At 33.2% G+C, this 21320-nt stretch overlaps 1 protein-coding gene across 1 annotated transcript; it reads left to right on the top strand.

Moving 5' to 3' along the window:
* Positions 1-7341: 7341 nt before the first annotated feature.
* LOC115989323 (CBL-interacting serine/threonine-protein kinase 23) lies at positions 7342-17507 on the top strand. Its single transcript, XM_031112995.1, has 15 exons — positions 7342-8175; positions 9557-9619; positions 9845-9916; positions 10083-10190; positions 10545-10625; positions 11460-11513; positions 11610-11735; positions 13147-13236; positions 13324-13443; positions 13536-13676; positions 14729-14845; positions 14975-15031; positions 15162-15236; positions 16292-16367; positions 17228-17507. Exons 1-15 carry the CDS (start codon positions 7963-7965, stop codon positions 17251-17253), a joined length of 1419 nt encoding a protein of 472 aa, XP_030968855.1. The 5' UTR covers positions 7342-7962; the 3' UTR covers positions 17254-17507.
* Positions 17508-21320: the final 3813 nt, after the last annotated feature.

The raw sequence follows: 21320 nt of genomic DNA, 5'->3' as shown, positions 1-21320 counted from the left end.
CCTAATATTGCATGTCTTCTTTAATTAAGTAATTAATACAATTACATCCTATAGAGTTTAATGTCCTTTTCTTTCTCTACAAAAAATAAAGAGTCTAATGTCCTTTTCTTTTCATTTTTTTATTTATTTGAGAACCTAATGTAGGGGCCGCGTGCCCCCGGGGGGGGGGGGGGGGGGGGGGGGGGCGCAAGTGCCCCTCTTGAACTTCCAAATTTTTTCACTGCTAATATAGTACATATATCATTATACCCTCCCTAACAAAAGAAGACACTAGGTATAGTTGTGCAAAAAGGCAAATTCTACTGCTATAGGAAATCATACGGGAGACCCACCTAATAATAATTTAAAAAAAAAAATTCTACAGCAAAATGAAATAGGAATCACACAACGTCATCCAATTGCTGTAAGGAAATAGGAAATCATGTGGGAATGGGACCCACCTAATAATGATTAAAAAAATAGATCCTACGGCAAAACGAAATAGGAAAAATATATTTAAGACTATTAAGTGTGAACAAATCATGTAGCAGTTTCAAAATATAAAAAATCGTCGAGAGCAATTGAGTAAATTAGACTAGGTGTGAAACAAATTAAAGTTTAGATTTTATATTAGATTCTATATGACAATTACATTAGCATATAGTTGTTTATTTATTTTGTTATTAATATTGATTAATTTTTTTATATTAGTTTTTTACTTTTAATCTTGCCCCCCAACCTAAATTCTTGGCTCTGCCACTGACCTAATGTCCTTTTCGAACTTTTTTTTTTTAATTTGAAAAAAGTCATTTTCATATCAAATGTAGCATAAGCTTCGATGTGTTATATGTCTATAGTCATAACTCTCTTTTTTATACTCAAAAAAAAAAGCTTGTAAATCTTTTTTTTTTTTTTTGAGAAAGAGCTTGTAAATATTTTGTGTTCTTAAATTTTTTTTTCTTTTTAGCGTGTGTATATATACACAATCAAATGTCCCACTTCATATTTTCTCAAAAAAAAAAAAAAAAAAAGTCCCACAAAGGGTCTGTTTGGATACCGCTTATTGCTAAAAACTAAAAATACTATAGCAAAATAATTTCTAAATGTGTAAATAGTGTCGTGGGACCCAATTTTAAAGTTGTTTTTTTATGAAAAAAGTACTTGCGAATTCTGTGAACAGTGCACGAGACCCACTATTTTAATCACAAACGCAAACCCAAATTCAACTCTATCCAAACTCTCATTTCATATCACTCTTTTGCAAGTCATTATCGTCTAGGTTAGGTGTTTTACAAAATACAATCAAATCAAAAATCATTCAAATGTCCCATTTCATATCACTATTTTCAACTCATTATAATGCCGTGATTACGTTACGTGTTTTAGAAAATATTGTTGATGGATCCACTTTGGGACTAAGGGGTGCCCAACATCTCTCCTATTTGTTTTTCTTGAATTCACAATTTGTTATTAATAAAAATTTAAAATTTACTTTCCTATAAATTCAATCAATATTTTTTAAGAATCAAATTCAACCCATTTAAAGAGTTTTTTTTTTTTTTTTTTAAACGTTAGTTAGACACTTAGTCTGTAATTTCTCTTAATGATTATTTTAAATATCATTTTCCTAATTTTTAGTGTTTATGCTAACATACTTTCAAAAGGAAAAATAAAATATATATTTTCTTAATCAATAGAAAATTAAGGATAAACACGTTTTTATTTTATTATTATTTATATCAATATCTTTCACATTAGTTTTCTTTTTTCTTTTTTCTCCCTAAAGAATTTGATGAGAACAAGAATAGATGTAAAGCACGTATATGATACATAATTTTTATTATTCATCATCATTTTCTTTTTAAATTGTGTCAAATGGTTGGTTAAGAATTAAAATCAAGGAAATCAAGGTTGTGTACCGGTATCAGTCATACTTGCCGTATTTATTGAACTGGCCATTAAATTAGTACTAATCCTCCTCATTTTTCTTAAATGTACCACATAAAATATTTGGATGTATTGGGGATTTAATGATAATCTTGTAATGAGATGGATTGCAATGTCTAATTAACAATAAATGTGAACTTTAAGAACAAAAATGAAATATTAAGGATGGAATCACACTTAATGCAAAATTAGGGACTATAATGCTAAAAAATAAATTAAAGATTTTCATTTGAAATTTAATTTTTTTTTTTTGTTTTTAAAGATACTTCAATCAAAATTAGAGTTTTATATATGAAAATTAGCTGAACATTTACATAGTTACATACAATATACACTCTTTCTTTACGTTTGATAGAGTGTATATATATATATATATATATATAGCAGATTGGTGGAGTATATTAGAATTAATTAATTTAAGGATAAATATTGTTACATATTCTTAGTGCACTCTACTTGTGATATCTTGTTATGAAAACATGACTTCAATTATAATTGTGAAAGAGAAGTGTGTTGATGCTCACTTTGGCAAGAAGACGCAGTAACAAGAAAAAACCCAACAATATGGGAGACAATAAGGGAGAAGAATTAGCAAAGTGAAAAGAGAACCATTAAGCCTGAATGGTAGGAACAATGGTCCATTGGCTTGTAAGATATTCAAAAGGCCTTAAAGGAAGCAAGCGGGCTTAAAGGAGCCCAAAGAAAGAAGTAGTAAACCCATGAGAATTATGAAAAATGGAAAGTAAGCAAAAATGGGCCAAAAGAGCCTAAAGGAAAGAATTAGTAAATGAGGTTGGTAAAAATGCTAATAAACCACGAAAGATTTATGGTAATTGGACCAGGGAAGCCTGAAAGATTTAGCAAAATCACATAAGAATGAAGGATTAGAATGGATCGAGAATGCCTAAAGAAATGAAGCGGGTCGAGGATGTCCAAAGGAATAAAACAAGCCAAGAAAGTCCAAAATAGTATGAGAACAAGCTCAGCAGTAATACTGGGCTACATGAACTAAGTAAAAGGGAAAGTGTGCTGTAGTTCCAAAGGAGGCCCAACGAGCACAAACTAAAATGCAATCTAGCGAAGGCAATAAAACAGCGTGATAGAAGTGTCAGCCGACCCACAAAGAAGACAAGGGTTGGATTAAAGAAGGAAAGGCTCATGCCCAAGCAAAACCCAACCCAGGGAGAAAGCAAGATACAAAGAACGAAGACCCAGTAACTTATTCACACCACAAAAGGTTAAGAATGAGTGGCAGAATAGGTAGTAAAGACCAAACAAACTCCTAGGCCATGGCAAACGTATGAAGGGCAAACAAGCTCTGGACTCACATAGAAGTGGACGCATATGGCTTAGGAACTACCCACTTGTACCCAGCCAATATAAGAGCGGTGGGCCATGGGTCAGAGGTAAGAGAAGGTATAGTCTAGCGATGAGGAGAAGGGGAAAGTTTATTCTAGGGTTCTCGCTTTAGCTCTTATAGGAGAAATGTCTTGTTGGGATGACATACCACCCAAAAGAAGGAAGGATGAACTGGAATCACTAGGTACATGCAATAAGAGTTAGTAAAAGAGAATGTCCAACCCTTATCTAAATGGGAATGCCACAGAGAGCAAGAAAACAAAATAACACTATTTTGTCTGGGAATGAAACGTAGTGCGGCCAGCACAAGGAAGTGGTAATGGCTGGGCAGCTGACAAACTAGCAGGTGGTTTGGGAAGGACAATCACACCCGATCAAAAGTAGTTGAAAGGTAAAACAGTAAAACCCATCACGATAGGCAATATAAAAAGGCCTTGGCTGTGCACAATATGGGGGGGGGGTGGGCAAGCACAAGAGATAATAGAGAGACATAAGTAAAAAAGAGTGAGAAAGAAAATAAGCAAAAAAAAAAAAAAAAGATAAGAAAGAAAAGAGGTAACACAGAAATCAAAAGAACAGGGAGAGTGAAAGGGAAAACAAAGAGTAAGGAAACTAGAAATATAGTAAGGCATGCACTAATAAGCTATTTCCTTCTCTCCCTCTTAATAGCCTACTCTTTAGCAAGAATTTGGAGATAAGCCACCTAGTTCCATTCTTTCAAAGTGAGCAATTTTGTAGCAAGATTTCCCCTGTGAGATTGCCCACATTGAAGGATGGTTCCCTTCTTAGACTTCAATCTCTTAAGAAACCAAACATGGCAAACTAACCATTTTTTAAAAAAAAATTTTAGCATTAATATTATTTCATTTTCTTTTATTGTTGTTAGCAATCTATTTCTGTCGTACTCATATCACTATGTTCTGTCACCCCCTTTTACTAAGAATGGTTTAATCATTGTTTTTAGCTAACTGCAAGCATATTCTTCTTATTTGTATTACATTATACCCTTCTACTGTAACATTTTTGTGACAGCATCTTCTATCATGGGCACATGACTCTTAGCAAAGGGGTCTTAGCTTGTGCACAGCTGGCTTGGGGTGACTTCCAGTCAAGCCAGTCCCAACTCTCCTACTCCGGAATTATTGGATCATAACACGGTAGGAAGCAGTCTAGCCTAGAATTGCAAAAAAGGCCCACCATAAAGTGACATGTACACAATATTTTCAAAAAAAAAAAATTAAGTGGTAAGTTATTACTGATTTTACTTTGAATCCAACATTTTAGCCTAACAGTAATAGTTAGTAATAACTTAGCACTTATGATTTGTTGTAAAAATATTATGGACATAAGATTTCTCATTGTGAAATGGCATTACATCTTGTACATACGATAATTATCACTACTCTTTAATTTAAGAGAAGTGTTACATCTACAATATTCTCATAACAAATTTTAGGTGATAAGTTGTTATTGATTCTAATTTAAACCTACTATTTAAATTACTTTTTGCCCATCAATAATAACCAGTAACAAACTTGTCACTTAAAATTTGTTGTATAAATATAATTTCTCTTAATTTAAATAGTTTACACTATGTTCGTTTTAGCGATAATGTTTTCTAAAAAGTAGAAACCAAGTCATTTTCCAAAAAAAATAATTTTTATAAAACTATCTCATTTTCTTATATTTAGTAGCAATCTTAAATGAGTAGAAAAACAATTTTTTAACTTCCATTATTTAGCTTGCTATTAGATATAGTAATTGTAAGGTCTGAATTTGGGGCCCAAGCCCAATAGGTATGGAATCTTGGTCCAAAGTGCCATGTAACAATAAATTTGTAAAGAGTGGGTTACAGAACGGGACCTTAGCGAAGTAGATAGAGGCTAAGGTTGGCCTACACAACACTTGGACCCAAGAAGATCCTGTTAACATCCAAATATTCTCAGTCTGATGGGATGAGATAGATATTTGGAGGTTCTTCCTTTCAATTTTTTTCCCATCCCCCTTCTTATGAGGACTCCCTTTTTTATATAGCCTCCTTGAAGCCATCGTGGCCTTACACTTGTTGATTATCTGGACTCTCACTTAAGTGCTTGTCCCATCGGACACCCCCTCCACCTTTCTGTGAGTTGTAGTAGCCAAGGTAGCACTGTTCACAGATCTTCTCCACATTAATGCAACCAGAAAAGTAGCTGCAATGCATTTAATGTGGTAGTTGTAGCCTCTCCTTGGGCATCTTTCGTTTCCTTCTTTGCCACGGGTCTGTAAGACTTGTCCTTACTACTAGTGTTCGTTGGGGTGGATCCTTTTGGTAGGCAGAGTACATGTTGAGCCCTACTTGTCACGTCCGAGGAGACATTTCTCCTCGGGCTGCCCTTTAGGTGACTTTAGGCCTACGAGAACTGGACTGGGACCCCTTTTTGTATCCACATCCTCTCCTCGGACATGGTTAACCATCCCATATAGGGCCCAAGGCCCATTGTATGATTTTAGACTTGTGGGCCTTTGCCCCTACAATAACCCCTCAAAATTCCGGTTTTTCCCTCTTTATCCGAGGAGAAAATGTGGGATTTTGATACTTATTGAGTAAATTATTACAATTTCTTGACTCACGTGTGTGGGGGTACAGCCTCACGTGCTTCATTATTGCCTCTGGCGTTTCGTAGCGCACGAGGCGCTATTAATTGCACCAGGCGACTTTATGTCCCCCGTATCCAACGGTGGGTCATTCAATCAACGGTAGATATTCCCTCAATTCTTTGGGCGGGAGTAATATCATTCAGTTTTTCCTCGCTATATAAGGTTTCTGAGGAGGATGGGAAAAAAATTGAAAGGAAGAACCTCCAAATATCTATCTCATCCCCTCGGACTGAGAATATTTGGACGTTAACAGGATTTTCTTGTGTCCAAGTGTTGTGTAGCCTAACTTTAGCCTCTATTTACTCTGCTAAGGCCCGGTTCTGAAACCCACTCTCTACAAATTCATTATTTCAGGGCCCTTTGGACCAAGACTCCATACCTGTTGGGCTTGGGCCCCAAATTCAAACCCTACAGTCATTTTTCAAAAAAATTTAGCAACCGAAATTTTTTTTTAACTTATTTTCCTGATGCTTCTAAACACTAAAAAAACACGAAAAACTATATTTACAAAAAAATTTTAGACACTAAAAAAACACGTAACTATCTTTATGCACAATTTTATAAATACTAAAAAAAGGGAAAACTATCTTTACGCACAATTATCATGCGAGTTAAATTAGTACAATTAGGGTCTGTTTGAGATCCGCTTATTTTGTTAAAACTAAAAAACTTTTTATTGAAAATATTGTAGATAAAGGTAAAAATTAGTTGAAATAGTATAGTGAGACTCATAAATAATATCAAAAAATGTAGTAGGATTCATAAATAGTAATAAAAATAAGCTGAATAGTAATTTTTGCCAAACACTATTTAGCAATTAATGTTTTCTAGAAAGTAGAAATCAAGTCATTTTCCAAAAAAATATTTTTTATAAAACTATCTCATTTTCATATATTTAGTAGCAATCTTAAATGAGTATAAAAACAATATTCTAATTTCCCTTATTTAGCTTGTTATTAGATATAGTCATTTTTCAAAAAAATTTAGCAACCAAATTTTTTTTTTTTTACTCATTTTCCTCATGCTACTAAACACTAAAAAAAAAAACACAAAAAACTATCTTTAAACACATTTTTTTAGTCACTTAAAAAACATGTAACTATCTTTATGCACAGTTTTATAAAAACTGAAAAAACACGAAAAATTATCTTTATGCAAAATTATCATGTGAGTTAAATTAATACAATTAAAATTTATTTGAGATTCGTTTATTTTACTAAAATTAAAAAAATTTATTAAAATAATACATAAAATTAGTTAAAATATTACAAAAAATAAAGTCTATTTATAAATAGTAATAAAAATAAGTAAATAATTTTTGCTCATTCAATGAAACCGATTGGCCCACACACGACGAAACGGCCCAACTAAAAACACACGTAGTGCGAGCACTCAACTAGTCTCTCAATCTCTTGTAAACACGTAAAATTCTCCTTACCAATCCAAATCCAATCACACCGCTCTCTTCCCTGCTTGTTTCTTTCATTCTGTACTATACAGTATACACACATCTTCCTTTCTCTCTCACTCATAATCACTCTGAAAAAAAATTAGCAAAAACGAAAACAAACTTACCAATTCATCCACGCCTCCGAATCCTATTGCCTTATAAATCTCTCGAGATCTCAGACCACTCCCTCAAAATTAAAATTTCCCATTTTGTAAAAACAATTACCGTTCGTTTTTTTTTTTTTAATTTTTTGATTTTGATATAAATCCGAATTCCATGGGGCCTATCTCTGATCTAACGGCCAGCGTTTCCCCTTTGTTTCTCCGTGAAAAGCTCCAAGATTTGTAGGGCTTTTGTTGTGTGTATATATAACTTTTTCGTTTGCGTACTTCCTTTTTAGAACAAACAAACATAAAAAATGAGGGTGGCAAAGTCTCAGGTGTGGCAACCTTGCAAGAAGAAGAGGTCTTGATCCATTACCTCTGAAAAAGAGAGAGAAAAAACCAATTCGATTTGGTGGAACTGAGTGTGTGTTTTTTATTTGTTTGGAGAGAGAGAAAATTTTTAGAGAGTTTGAGAGAAAGAAGATGGCGTCGAAGTCTTCGTCGTCGTCGTCGGCGGCGGCGGCAGCGGCCAACAATCACAGCAGGACGCGTGTGGGGAAGTACGAGCTTGGTCGAACCCTAGGCGAGGGCAATTTCGCAAAGGTCAAGTTTGCTCGGAATGTCGATACCGGTGAGAACGTCGCTATCAAGATTCTTGACAAAGAAAAGATTCTCAAGCACAAGATGATCGCTCAGGTACTCACCGTAATCATAATCCTAATTTTTCAATTCATTTTTTCGAATCGTTCGAATCAGATTTTTTTTTTTTCCTGGTTAGATTTATTGATTCAATTAAGTTGAATTTGAGGAATTTCTTTGTTTTCACACCGAGTAAGACCGTAATAGTATTTGTTGTTTGACTGATTGGCTGCCGAGAAAAAATGAACAAGGAAAAAGAGCAAGCGAAATGTAATTTGTTGTTTTTTGATTTTTAACTATTAGGCGAAGTCAACTTTGGCAAAAGCTTGTTTTTTAAAATAAGTGGAACACTTACCTTAAGTTTGTCATTTTGTGAAAACACTGTGTAAAAAATAATTCTTTAATACTAATTATTATTGGCTGGTCGGTTCTTTACTTGACTTGAACTTTCCGGAAATTTTAAATAATTGTGTATTATTTTCGTTTTTTAATTTATCCAATGTTCATTAGGTGGTGCATTATTCTTGTGATATCCCCAAAAATTGATATTGAATTAGTTGAGTATGTGATGAGTCCCATGTCATGGTATATTGGGTTGATATGGACTTTATAATATATAAATAACCGCAAAGAGCAACCGGTTTAGAGAGAGTTAGAATTGGGTTTATTTCACAAACAAATCAATTCAGTTTCAAATAAATAAGTCAATGACTATGGATATGAAGTTTTTCACAACTGCTGATGTGACATGTTGTGATTATTACTTAGCGTCTATTTGGAAACAGTTTATCTAGTTTTTTGCTAAAAGTGTGCAAAAGTATACTTATACTTCAAAGAAGTGAGAAAAAGTGAGATTTTAAAAGCTGTACGTAAAAGTTAAAAACTAAAAGCTGAGAACGTTTGTCAATTGTAAATGTGATATTGCTCCAATCACAACTTACCACTCTAGCAGGTTGTGAAAAACATTGTGAAAAGAGATTGTGCCCCTATCATTGCTCATTTCAATTTAATTGACTCAAAGTATAATTCTAGATTAGTCTTTTATGTTCTATATAATTTGCTTATGGAGTGCTTGCATAATTATAAGATAATATATATTTTTTTGATATGAAACTCCAAATCTAAGGAAATTTTGGTTAATATAATTACATTGGAAATGTAATTCTTTTGTCTCGCGTAATAATATTGAGACTCTAGGTGTTATTGTGCGCTGTTTGGTTGCTGTAAAAGTTGCCAAGAAAAGAAAATAAACAACATTTTGATTGCCAGATGAGTTATTTGCACCCCCCTCACTTTGGCATTTAGTGGAGAATTATTTAAGATTTATATGCATTGATTGTGCAAAGATTATACTTTGTTGAAGTTCTAAATTTATTATTGTTTCAGTCTATATATAAATGTTGGTTTTTTGTTTTTTTGGCTGGTTTCTCCTTTGCAGATTAAACGTGAAATTTCAACTATGAAACTGATCAGACACCCAAACGTTATCCGTATGTATGAGGTTTGGGAGCACACCTACTTTGTTTAATTTTATTTTTCACTTATCTTAATGTAATGACATGACTTATTATTCTATCACCTTCTTCATGGTTTATTGGTGGAGATTTATATTTGATCTTAATTGTGATATATTTCTATATCCTTGATTCTCCACATGTTTTGTACTTAATCAGAATCTTGATTATCTTCTGAGTCTCGATTGACTTCAGCAGTATTACTTGTGTAGGTGATGGCTAGCAGGACGAAAATATATATAGTCATGGAATTTGTGACCGGTGGGGAATTGTTTGACAAAATTGTAAGATAGTGCTTGTTTCCTACTGATGACTAACATATGTGATCTGGAATGAAGTGCCCTAAATTACGTGTTTATGATCTGTTAATAGACTACTTATCATAAAAATGAATGATCAGTTAATAAACTCTATATAATTAACTGGTTTTTGTGCTATTTCTTGAGCCAGGCAAGTAGAGGAAGGTTGAAGGAAGATGAAGCTAGAAAGTATTTTCAGCAACTTATTAATGCTGTGGATTACTGTCATAGCAGAGGTGTATTTCATAGAGACCTAAAGGTGTGATTTCTATTTTTGTTTTAGCTATCTGTTTACCTATAATACTCTTAATGTTTGAACTGCTAAATCCAGCTAGGTCGAAGACATTTCAAAATTGACTAAATTGGTCCCTAATCACCGTCATAGAGAGGAGAAAAATGAGTGACGGTTTAGGGACCAAGTTGGTCAGTTTTGAAATGTCTTGGACTTGACTGGCATTAGCCCAAATTTCAGGGGTTTGATTGTATTTTACCCTAAAATTAATTTATGCAGTTGGAGGCAATTAGCTGATTTTTATGTATAATTGAATGACATTGCATCTATTATAAGAAAATAAAATAAAATAAAGATGTCGTTGTGGTTTGTCATTTGCAGCCAGAGAATTTACTGCTGGATGCTAATGCAGTTCTTAAAGTTTCGGATTTTGGATTAAGTGCACTACCACAACAAGTTCGAGTGAGTCTGATGACTTAATGTGATGCAGGAAGTGCAAATTCAATTCAATTCAATTTATTGATTTATTTAATTTTAGAAGTCCATTGTCTTTTTACTATCGGTCTATTGAATTATTTTAAGTCTTGTTAGCTAGTTAAGTTATTAAGGTTGTTTTTGTAATTGCATAATTGGGTTTTGGCCAAAGTCAATCAGGGTTATTAGAGTTCAGTCCTAGTAGTAAATGGGGGTAGTATTATGATTGATGTATAAAACTTTGTTGGTATTATGCCAATGGCTTAGTGCTGAATCTGCTGATTCCAGGAAAGGATGCACTAGGTGCTAATTCCAAGCAACCCTAGGTTTGATTCCAGGTTTATCCTTTGCTTTCTATTCTATTTGTTCCTGCAAAAGATTGTATTGCATTAATTTTGGTATTAGACCGTTAATTGTTCTGCATCATATTGCCTCATAGAAAAAAATTGTGTTTATGCACTTATCCAAAAAAATAAAAAATAAAGTTTTTATCCTAAAAGTTGCACAAAACTTTTACCAATGTGTCCTGGTTCAAACGTTAGTTTCTTCTCTTACAAGTGTGGGTAGAGTATGGGGTCATAGGTTCAAAATCCACTGATGGGTCTGTAGTTTACCTTTTAAAAAAAGTTATGCAGAACCTAATATAAAGAGCTGTTGGTGGCCACTGGCCACTGGGCCCTAGAAGCCCCACTTCTCATTCTGATTTGCCTGTGCCTACCTCACTGTTTTTGGGTTATATTGGTACTATGGTGAATTATTGGGCAGGTTTACTTAATCTATTTGTGAAGGTACTGTAACTGATTATCTAATCCCTCTATTTAGGAAGATGGATTGCTTCACACAACATGTGGTACGCCAAATTATGTTGCTCCAGAGGTATATCAGCTTTTGGTTCAAATTGCAAGCTACTATTTCTTTACTCTCATAACCTTCTGTTTTGTTTTGTTAACCATTGGCACTTCACTTTTGTAGGTGATCAACAACAAAGGCTATGATGGAGCAAAGGCAGATCTGTGGTCATGCGGTGTGATTCTTTTTGTCTTGATGGCTGGATATTTACCTTTTGAAGACTCAAACCTCATGTCATTATATAAGAAGGTTAATTGCTCTCTGTCCCTCTCCATTAATTCATTCTTAGAATGTACCAGGAACTTATTTATGTATCCAGGAATCTGTTTTATCGTAGTAAACAAAATTTCTCTGTGAAAATAATTAGTTTGTTAATGCAGTTGAACTATATTGCTAGAATATTCTTCCAACGGGGAATCTCATCCTATTCCACAGTAATGTTGTGTATATGAGTTTAAAATTCTTTTATGTAATAACCTTTTTTGTGCTCATACATGATTTAAGATGATTATTTATGTCCCTAAAAAAGGAGGAAATGTGACATTGAAATGCACTTTTAAATCAACTGTGCATGTTGTAATTTGCAACTTGATGGACAAGATCAGTTTTAGTGCCAAATATAGCTTAGGCTTACAAGACATGTAAAGGCAGTGAACTTGATTGGGTTGACATTATTTATGCATTAAGCTAAGGTAGGTAGATCATTTTGACATAAGCTGAGTTATTTCTGGTCAATCAATTGACATGTTCAATTGCATTGGCATTTGATTTTTATTTTTTACTCAGAAGTGAGTTGGTGCAGAGTATAGCTTAAGAGTAGGAGTTTCTTCTTTGTACATCATGTGAAGGAAGATCATTTGTTGATGGGGTCACCTTGCATGTAGTTAGAAGTTCATTGAAAGTACTCTAGAGTTGTTAGCAATGGTGTTTTAAGTTCTTGGAAAAGTAATGCACTGGTAGGAATTTATTTATACATAAACTGAGTCTAATACCTTATCTTTATATTATAGTACTTCCGATCATACTTGAGTATATCTTTTTGTGTGTGTAATAAACTTTAATACAGTGACTGAAGCCTTACCCAACTTATTTGATCTTAATGTTCATTGTTTCATGTCAAGACTAATACTAAGGATGGGTTTGGCTTGTGTCACTTTTATTGAGTCTACTCCAAGTTGTATCCCTGCTTTTAGATTTTAGGTTCCTGTGGTCTTTAATAGTGTTGATGGGACATTCTATGTTAAAGTGTGAAGATGTAGTTATTAAATTCATTAACTTGATGCCATTATTGTGTATCCTTTCTGCAATAATATTATTTATACAATACTCATGGAAAAGACTGCTGCTCTCAAAATTGGAAATTCAATTTTATGTCTATAATGCTCATAATTTGTAATGTGTACTTTTGTAATAAACTTTTGTGGAGTATACATACAAACTATGACATTGATTAGCGTAAAGACAACATAAGTCTATACGGGGAGTGGAATCATGAAGGAGCATGTAAATGGCAGGTCAATGTTTATTTGACCTTCTAAAGGAGTGATTTGCCATGTTTGAAATACGGAACTTTGTTGCATTTGTTTGAAATGTTCCATAATCTGTCTGTCTATATTTATAAGCTTAAAGCTGGTTACATGAGGAATCTATGTGACTACAGATATTCAAGGCTGAATTTACTTGTCCTCCATGGTTCTCCTCAAGTGCAAAAAAACTAATCAAAAGAATCCTGGACCCTAGTCCCTCAACTGTATGTCATTTTTCTCTTTCTCCTTTGTCTTGTTTGCTATCTTGTATTTCTTGTGTATTTACTATGTATGCTAATCGTGTGAAACAGCGGATTACAATTGCTGAGGTAATTGAGAATGAGTGGTTTAAGAAAGGATACAAGCCACCTAGTTTTGAGCAAGCTGATATTAGTCTTGCTGATGTGGATTCTATCTTCAATGAAATAGGGGTAAGATCATTGTTTCACCTTTTTTTTGGGTGGGTGGCAGTTGTTTGGTCATATAGCACTAATGTGTGGCTTTGTACTTGCTGTTTGGACAGCATTCTGGAGAGCTTGTTGTGGAGAGGAGGGAAGAAGGACTTGTGCCTGTGGCACCTGTCTCACCTGTCACTATGAATGCATTTGAGCTAATCTCTACATCTCAGGGTCTCAACCTCAGTTCCCTTTTTGAAAAGCAAATGGTATGCTTGACTTTGGTTGTTGGCCTTGGTAAATTAGAAAACTTCTTTTTTATTTATTTATATTTATTATAATCATTTTCATTTTTTTCCTGAATGGTAAATAAGATATCTGACATGGAGATGCTTGAACTCAAGAACCTCATATTTCATTTGTGGAGGGACACATTTCATATATATGTATATGTATTACACAATAGCAGCATGATGATCTGTAGACTTAGGTGCTTACCTATGGCAGTCCAAAATGTGATGTTTTTTTCTCCTTTTGTTACTACGTTGAAGGATGTGAATTTGGTTGTTGCCAGTTGATCTCTAAAATTCACTTGTCTATGTTGATTTTCTCAAGTCATATGTGAAAATATTTTAAAAAGATTATTTTTAAAAATAAAGGTTGGTTGATATTTCAGAATAAGCGATGATATAAATTTTTCAAGATTAATTTATATGTTATACTGTTGTTACCCTAGAATTATTTTGCTGGAGAAATTGGTTTGGAAAGCATTCCTCCTATGTAGAGAATCTTGTGCTGGCTTGTCTAATGTGGAAGGATCGTAACAATTGCATGTTTGAACTTTGAAGAGGCTGAGAAATATTTAGAGCAATTGCATTATTTGCTGATCCGTACCTTATTTGAATGGTTGAATTGACCCAAACAGGGGGTTTAACACTTTGTATTTCCATTGTTGATTTCCAAAATTCTTTAGGATTTTCTTCTTAACTGTTCTTTTTTTTTTTCCTTTTTCTTTTTTTTAAATCACTTTGTGATCATCATTGTAAGCACAAAGTTTTCTCATTTTTTAATAAAATTTCTCATTTATCAAAAACAAATGTTACTCTAGTTTGGCGGGTGGAGTCGTGTATCCGTGGTTTACTCCCTAGGGGTGAGTCCAAAGGGCCCTGCCTTGGTGAGGTTCCACGTCATCAATTAAAAAAAAATGTTATTCTAATATTGCATAGTTTTGAAAGAGCCACTTGGCTCGTCGGTTATTGATATTGGATTGATTCATGAACATAAAACTTAAGAAAATGGCTGACATTTCCTTGGTAACCAGGGGCTTGTTAAAAGAGAAACAAGATTTGCTTCCAAATGTAGTGCTAATGAGATAATCTCAAAAATTGAGCAAGCTGCAACACCTCTTGGTTTTGATGTGAAGAAAAATAACTATAAGGTGCAATGAGTTATTCTTTTTCTCACTCTTATCCATGATTTACTGTAGTGTCAATTATCTTCCAATTCTGACAACCACCCCCTATTTCTCCCTCTTTTTCTTATTTATTTGGAATCAAATCTGTCTCAGTTGAAGCTTCAAGGTGAAAAAACTGGACGTAAAGGTCATTTATCTGTTGCAACAGAGGTACGTATAATTCAGACTCCCCCCCCCACCCCTCAACCCACTACTTTTCTCCCTTTCTCTTCCCGTAACACATCCCATCCCTTTGTTAGAAGTAGTTCGATCTTGAACTGTTTACAATTCTCTGTTTCAGATTTTTGAGGTGGCCCCTTCACTCTACATGGTTGAGGTTCGCAAGTCTGGAGGAGATACTCTAGAGTTTCACAAGGTATACTATAGCAATGTCATTGCACTTTGTGGCATCTATTAAAAATATGGTTCCTTGACTTCCTTCACCTAATGTAGTGGTGATTCCTCTGCCACCTACCCACTGATGCATTTGTAAAAAGTGCAGGACAAAGATGGGGGGAGAAAGGCACTAGGGGGTACAGTGATTTTAGCAATTTTCATTCCCACCTTGCCTGGCTCCACCTCATTAAGCAAAGATACTGGCTAGGACTAGGAGTGGGTCAAGACAAGCTTTTAGGTTTTGTTTCCTACTAAAAAAAGTATCAAATAATTTTTTTTGTTCTTGAAAAAAAGAAAAGACAATTTCTAGAAAACAAATTTATCCCTGCAAGAAAAGAAAAAATTATTTACAACCAAAAAAAAAAAAAAAATCATGTAGTTAGGATGCCGAAATAAAATTTCAATTGTAACTCATTAAATAGTATATGGTAACAACCACCACAATGCCTTAGTCCCAAAACTTTAGGGTCGGTTTTGGATCCTCAACAAATCAATCAGGGTCACCATATATATATATATATATATATTAATTTGAGGACACCTAAACTTGTATATATAAAGGGGATAAGATCCATTCATAAAAAAGTGACTAAATGTATTGCTAGCCATCAACTACCGGCAATCCTCCTTTTTCCAGGCTTGGGATTGATTGTGAGTAAAATGTACGACACTAAGCTTTGAAGATTATGAGAAATCGGTATTGGATTTGAAGTAGGTGTTGTTAAAGTTGTTTTTTAATTTGAGGTTGGTGTTGTTGAAGACCTTATATGATTGGAGAGTGGCTATCATTTTTTCCCCCTTAATAATTTACTTGAATTCAATGATCTTTATGTTTTCTTGAAGCCCTTTTCTATTTGTTTTGTTTGTGTATCTCATATATGCTTCTTGTGCGCCCCTTTGCACCCTTTTCAGAGAGAATATTGCGGTCTTTAATAAAATTACATACATTTAGATGGTGCTATTGTTCCATTTTATGAAATCGTTTACTTTATCCTTGTTAGTTCAAATTTGTACTCAGTTGTCTTAATATTGCAGTTCTATAAGAATCTCACAGTTGGGCTGAAAGATATTGTTTGGAAAACAGCCGAGGAAGCAGAAGAAGGGAAAAAAAGTTAGTTTTTATAATTCAATTTTCTTTTGAAGTATCAATTATCATTGCTGTGCTGGTTTTTAATTCTTCAAAATCTAATGGCATGTTTGGATGGAGGGGGGAAGGAGGGGGAGTGAAGGGGAGTAGAGTAGAGTTGGCTAAAAATAAGCTAATTTTGTGCTAAATCTACTTTACTTTTCACTACTCTCCCTCCCTCCCCCTCAATCCAAACGGACAAGTTTTTGCAAGTTTTGGTCCTTCACAAGGTTCTTAAATCCGAATTTCCAGATATTTTTAAATATCTGAGGTGATTATAAGTAATCTAAACAGACCTGTTTGTGTTTTTCTTCATGGTATCTGCCAGTGATATGTAATTTTATCCTAAGGGTCTATTTGGATTGAACTTATTTTTACTGAAACTGAAAACTGAAAACACTGTAGCAAAATAATTTTTAAATGTGTGAATAGTGTCGTGGGATCTACGAACAGTGTTTTTTGTCCCGTACAGTAAAATCACATGATTTTACTGTTCATGTGCAGGAAAAAAAAAAAAAAAAAAAGAAGACTGAAAACATAAACGCAAAACGTAAACGCCGAATTCAGTGCAATCCAAACGGGTACTAAATGGCCCTTAATAATATATGATTTAAAAAATGAGAAGTTTCTTAACAAAAATGTAAACAACATTATGTCACAGGTACTCTTTTGTGGGTTACATAGATCTGTGTGTTTTAGTATTACATATGTTTGATGAAATTGTACTACAAAAAATTCACATGGTCAAGTCCTGTCAAAGCATAAATTGTGGTTTGCTTTCCATTGTTAATAGTAGCATAAGCAAAGTATATTCACCTTTTTTTCTCTGGTTTTTCATTTTACAGGTGATGGTGTTGTGGCATCTTCATAAGTGGTCATTTTGCTGTTTTGTTTTTTTAGGTGTGCAATTATATAAAAGGAATATATTATGGCTTGCATTGTTGTATCTTAATTGTGTTGTCTTGGCTTGTTAACCACTGCTTGGATTAGACTTTTGGAATGTATCATGAATACTGTCTTCTTTTTGTTGGTGAATATGAAGGGACGGGAAACATAAATACATAGAACAGCATTGAAGTTGTCAAATATTCCTCATGAGGCTCTGACTGCCTCTCTTTTGTCGCTCCCTCTGCCTGTATATTCTATATGCATCTCTCTTATATATTGCTTATAGAATGCTAACAAAAAAAAAAGTGAACTTTTTAAGTGGTCATAATTTTTAATGCATTCATTTTTTGTTTTAGAAAATGTTAAGATTGTACTCTGTTGCCACACCTTCCTTTCTTGCCTTCACCTGATAGTTTTGCTATGTTGTTCTCACTTAATTGTTCAAAAATACTAGAAAATATTAAATTTTGACATTTTATAAATTTCCTTTTTCTTTATTATATAAAACTAAAGTAGCAAGATGGAAGAAATAATATCAAGAAATTAGGTATGATCTAAATAAAAAAGTATGACATCTTTTTAACAAGAATTAGATACGCCTGTTTTAGTGCTAGTTATAAGACAAAAAGTTTTTAGTGATCACCTTCTTTTTTTTTTTTTTTTTTCCTTCTTTTTGGGAGAAGAGTTTAGTGATCATTTAACTGTTACCAAAGGGTTTCAATCTAATTTTCTTAATTGAATAGTTTGGTTGTAAAGCTTTGTTTGTTTTGGTGATATTGCTTTCTAGAAAATAAGTCATTTTTCAAAAATTATTTTCTATAAAACTCTCATTTTTTTTTTTAATTTTTAGGGATAATTACACTTTACCCACCTGTTATTTGCCTCTAATTTGATTTGCCTACCCGTGGTTTCAATTTTGACACTTTACTCACCTGTGATTCCCTCTGTTACTCCTCCGTAACCTATCTCCAATGCAGACGTTACTCTAACACATGAACACATCAAAAACAGAACTTAAAACAAATCAAACATTCCTCGCTCCCAAAACTCATTCTCATCCAACCTTCTCACCAAACGAAGATCACAATGCAATATGCTTGAAATAATGGATTGAGAACCTCCTGGGTTTTGATCGTGCAAGCAAACCGAGGAAGAAGGAGACATAGTGTTCATCTGTTCAGCTGAATCAAATACTGATTCAGTATGAACTATGAACTTCACTAAACTTGAAAAAAGAAAAATAATAAACCCATGCACCCATATCAAAATTTTGGCATATCATGGGCTCATCTTCAAAACAAAACAACAATAGGAGTAAATTTCAAGGTAAAAAAAAAAAAAAAAAAAATCAAATGAACAAAAACAAAAGACTGACAAAACAAAATTTTCTAACAAACCTCCAAGACCAACTTTCAGCCAACTCAAAGAAGCCAAGAATCCCTCAAAGATTTCTCTTTTACTCCACACCAAACCAAGCAAGTCAATATTTAAAATCACTAGTGAACTTTCAACAATGCAGGAGAGGTTTCTTCTTTAGAAACTTTCAATTAAGCAAAAAATTTGTCTTTTGTTTGCGTATAACAAGAAGGTTTAAAGTCTTTCTGTTACTCAGTAATGATTAGCTTCAACGACAAAAGAAGGCTTCCGTTGAACACTCATTTGTCGGGCTGGGGTTGCCGATTGAGTGGGAGTGGCGTTAGGGTTTCAAGGTTTTCAGATTTGGGGATTTTTCGGACTGGGTTATGTGGGTCAGTGGGTGTGAGCCTTTGAGGGTAAATTTGTCTCACCAGAACTTTTTAGTCCATGTGTTTATAAGTTTAAAAATAAATTAGTTTGGTCAGTGTCAAATGCCGGATGAACATTGTGTCTCCTTCTTCCTCGGTTTGCTTGCATGATCAAAACCTAGGAGGTTCTCAGTCCATGAGGAGTGTTTGATCTATTTTAGGTTCTGTTTTTGATGAGTTTATGTGTTAGAGTAACGTCTGTACTGAAGGTGGGTTACGGAGGAGTAACGAAGGGAATCACAGGTGGGTAAAGTGTCAAAATTAAAACCACGGGTAAGCAAATCAAATTAGAGGCAAATCACAGGTGGGTAAAGTGTAATAATCCCTAATATTTATTAACAATTTTAAATTAGTTAAAAAATAATCTTCTAACTTTCTTTATTTAGCCTACTATGAGATATAGTTTTCCAAAAAAAAATTGTGGAAAATAATCTTTAAAAATAAGTCATACTTCTTCTATTGATCAAAAATAGTTTTCTTTTTACTAACTTTTTTATGATACTATGAAAACATGAAAAACTACCTTTACACAAATTTTTCTAGTGAAATAAATGGAGCCTTAATATCAAGTTAAATTATTTTATCTCAATTAATTATCCTAACTAAAAAAACACAATTAGGATAAGAATAACAAATTTTCACTTTCTATTAATTCATTGGAAAACCATATATAATTTCACATAATTACTTCTAAATTCTACAAAATATTTAAACTAGGTGTGCATTTAGTGTTGGCTTAAAAAACCAGTTTTTTATTTTTTTACTATTTAGCTTACTTTTGTTACTATTTATAAGTCTCGTTGCACTTTTTAATACTATTTATGAATCTCACTGTACTATTTCAGCTATTTTTTAGCTTTATTTACAGGATTTTGCTAATGTATGCCCTTAAGGCACACAATAATTAATCATTTCTGGAAACATTTTCTCGGGAATTGAAAAGTATTGATAGCTTTTTCAATTTCTGAAAAAATGTTTCCAAAAATGGATGCCCTTATTTATAATACTTTCAGTAAAAAGTTTTTAATTTCAGTTAAATAAACTGTTCCCAAACAGACACTAGAATATTGCAAAAATCTTTAATCCTAGACCTTTCGATGCAGAAGTTAAGTCTTAGATTAATTTATTGGAAGGATCCAGAAGTCCCAAAACAGCGGCTCTTGAACGATTTAACTGAAGATCAATGTAAAGATACATGCCATATATGATATATCCTTTCAAACTTTAGGAGATTATCCGTGTTATGGATAATAAAGCTCATAAATGGTCAAAATATTTTCCTCATCAAGAAGATGAATTGGAAAACTTTACAAGATTTTGTTTTAGAGTCCCAAGAAATATTTAAGAAGGCGCAGCAAAAAAAAGTAGATCTAACAAAAATAAATTATTAGAAACAGAAGTAAAAAGTATTCAACTCTATCATTTCAAAGCATGAATCGAACAAATTATATTCTCTTTTAGTAAAAGAAAGAAAAAAAAAATATACATGTATGAAGAATATTTAATTCCCAATTTAAATATAAGACTTCGCTCCAATAAAGCGTAGTGACTCTTATATTCAAACAATCAGTGCTAAAAATTCATTCCTTGGATCTATAAAATTCTTGAAGAAAATTTTAGTTAGATCTTTTGAAACTATATATGGCTGAGAAACCAATTCTATAGTTTAAAAATAACAGATCTTAATGTTATTAATAGAGTCACTCTACAAGTATAAGTGCTTGTGGGATGTGGGGGGCAAGGGTCGGAGTTCAAATCTTTAGGAGGAAGTTTTTACACACGTATACACTTAAACTAGTCGTTAACCCGTGCGATGCACAGGATAGTTAAACAAAATTTATACACATTCACTTTTATAGGTACAATCATTTGAAAACAATTCTAACTAATACCCAAAGTAGCTTTCTGAAGAATTTACACATATTGTGCAACTGAGCCTTAATTTCTCATCAACGGTTAGAAATATAAACTGTAAATATATAAATAAAGACCATGACTTGAGAAGGACGCATTAAACTTCAAATTAGAGTGGTAATGTTACTTTCTCAATCTTTGCTCAGTTGCAATAATAATATAGAGGAAATTCAAAACATGGAAAGAAAATAAAAATTACAACAATTAATTCCATTATCTTTCATGCTATACTTTGTAATTGTATCAACTCAATTTAAGTAGTTGTAATAAAATTGGCTTCTACTATTCTCTATTCTATAGAGATATGAACATATTAGATTTCTCAAACAATTACCGGTATTGCAATAAAATG

Source organism: Quercus lobata, chromosome 5 (assembly GCF_001633185.2).
Source record: "Quercus lobata isolate SW786 chromosome 5, ValleyOak3.0 Primary Assembly, whole genome shotgun sequence".
Taxonomy (NCBI): domain Eukaryota; kingdom Viridiplantae; phylum Streptophyta; class Magnoliopsida; order Fagales; family Fagaceae; genus Quercus; species Quercus lobata.
The sequence above is the reverse complement of the archived record's forward strand: the minus strand, read 5'-3'. Positions and strand labels throughout refer to the sequence as shown.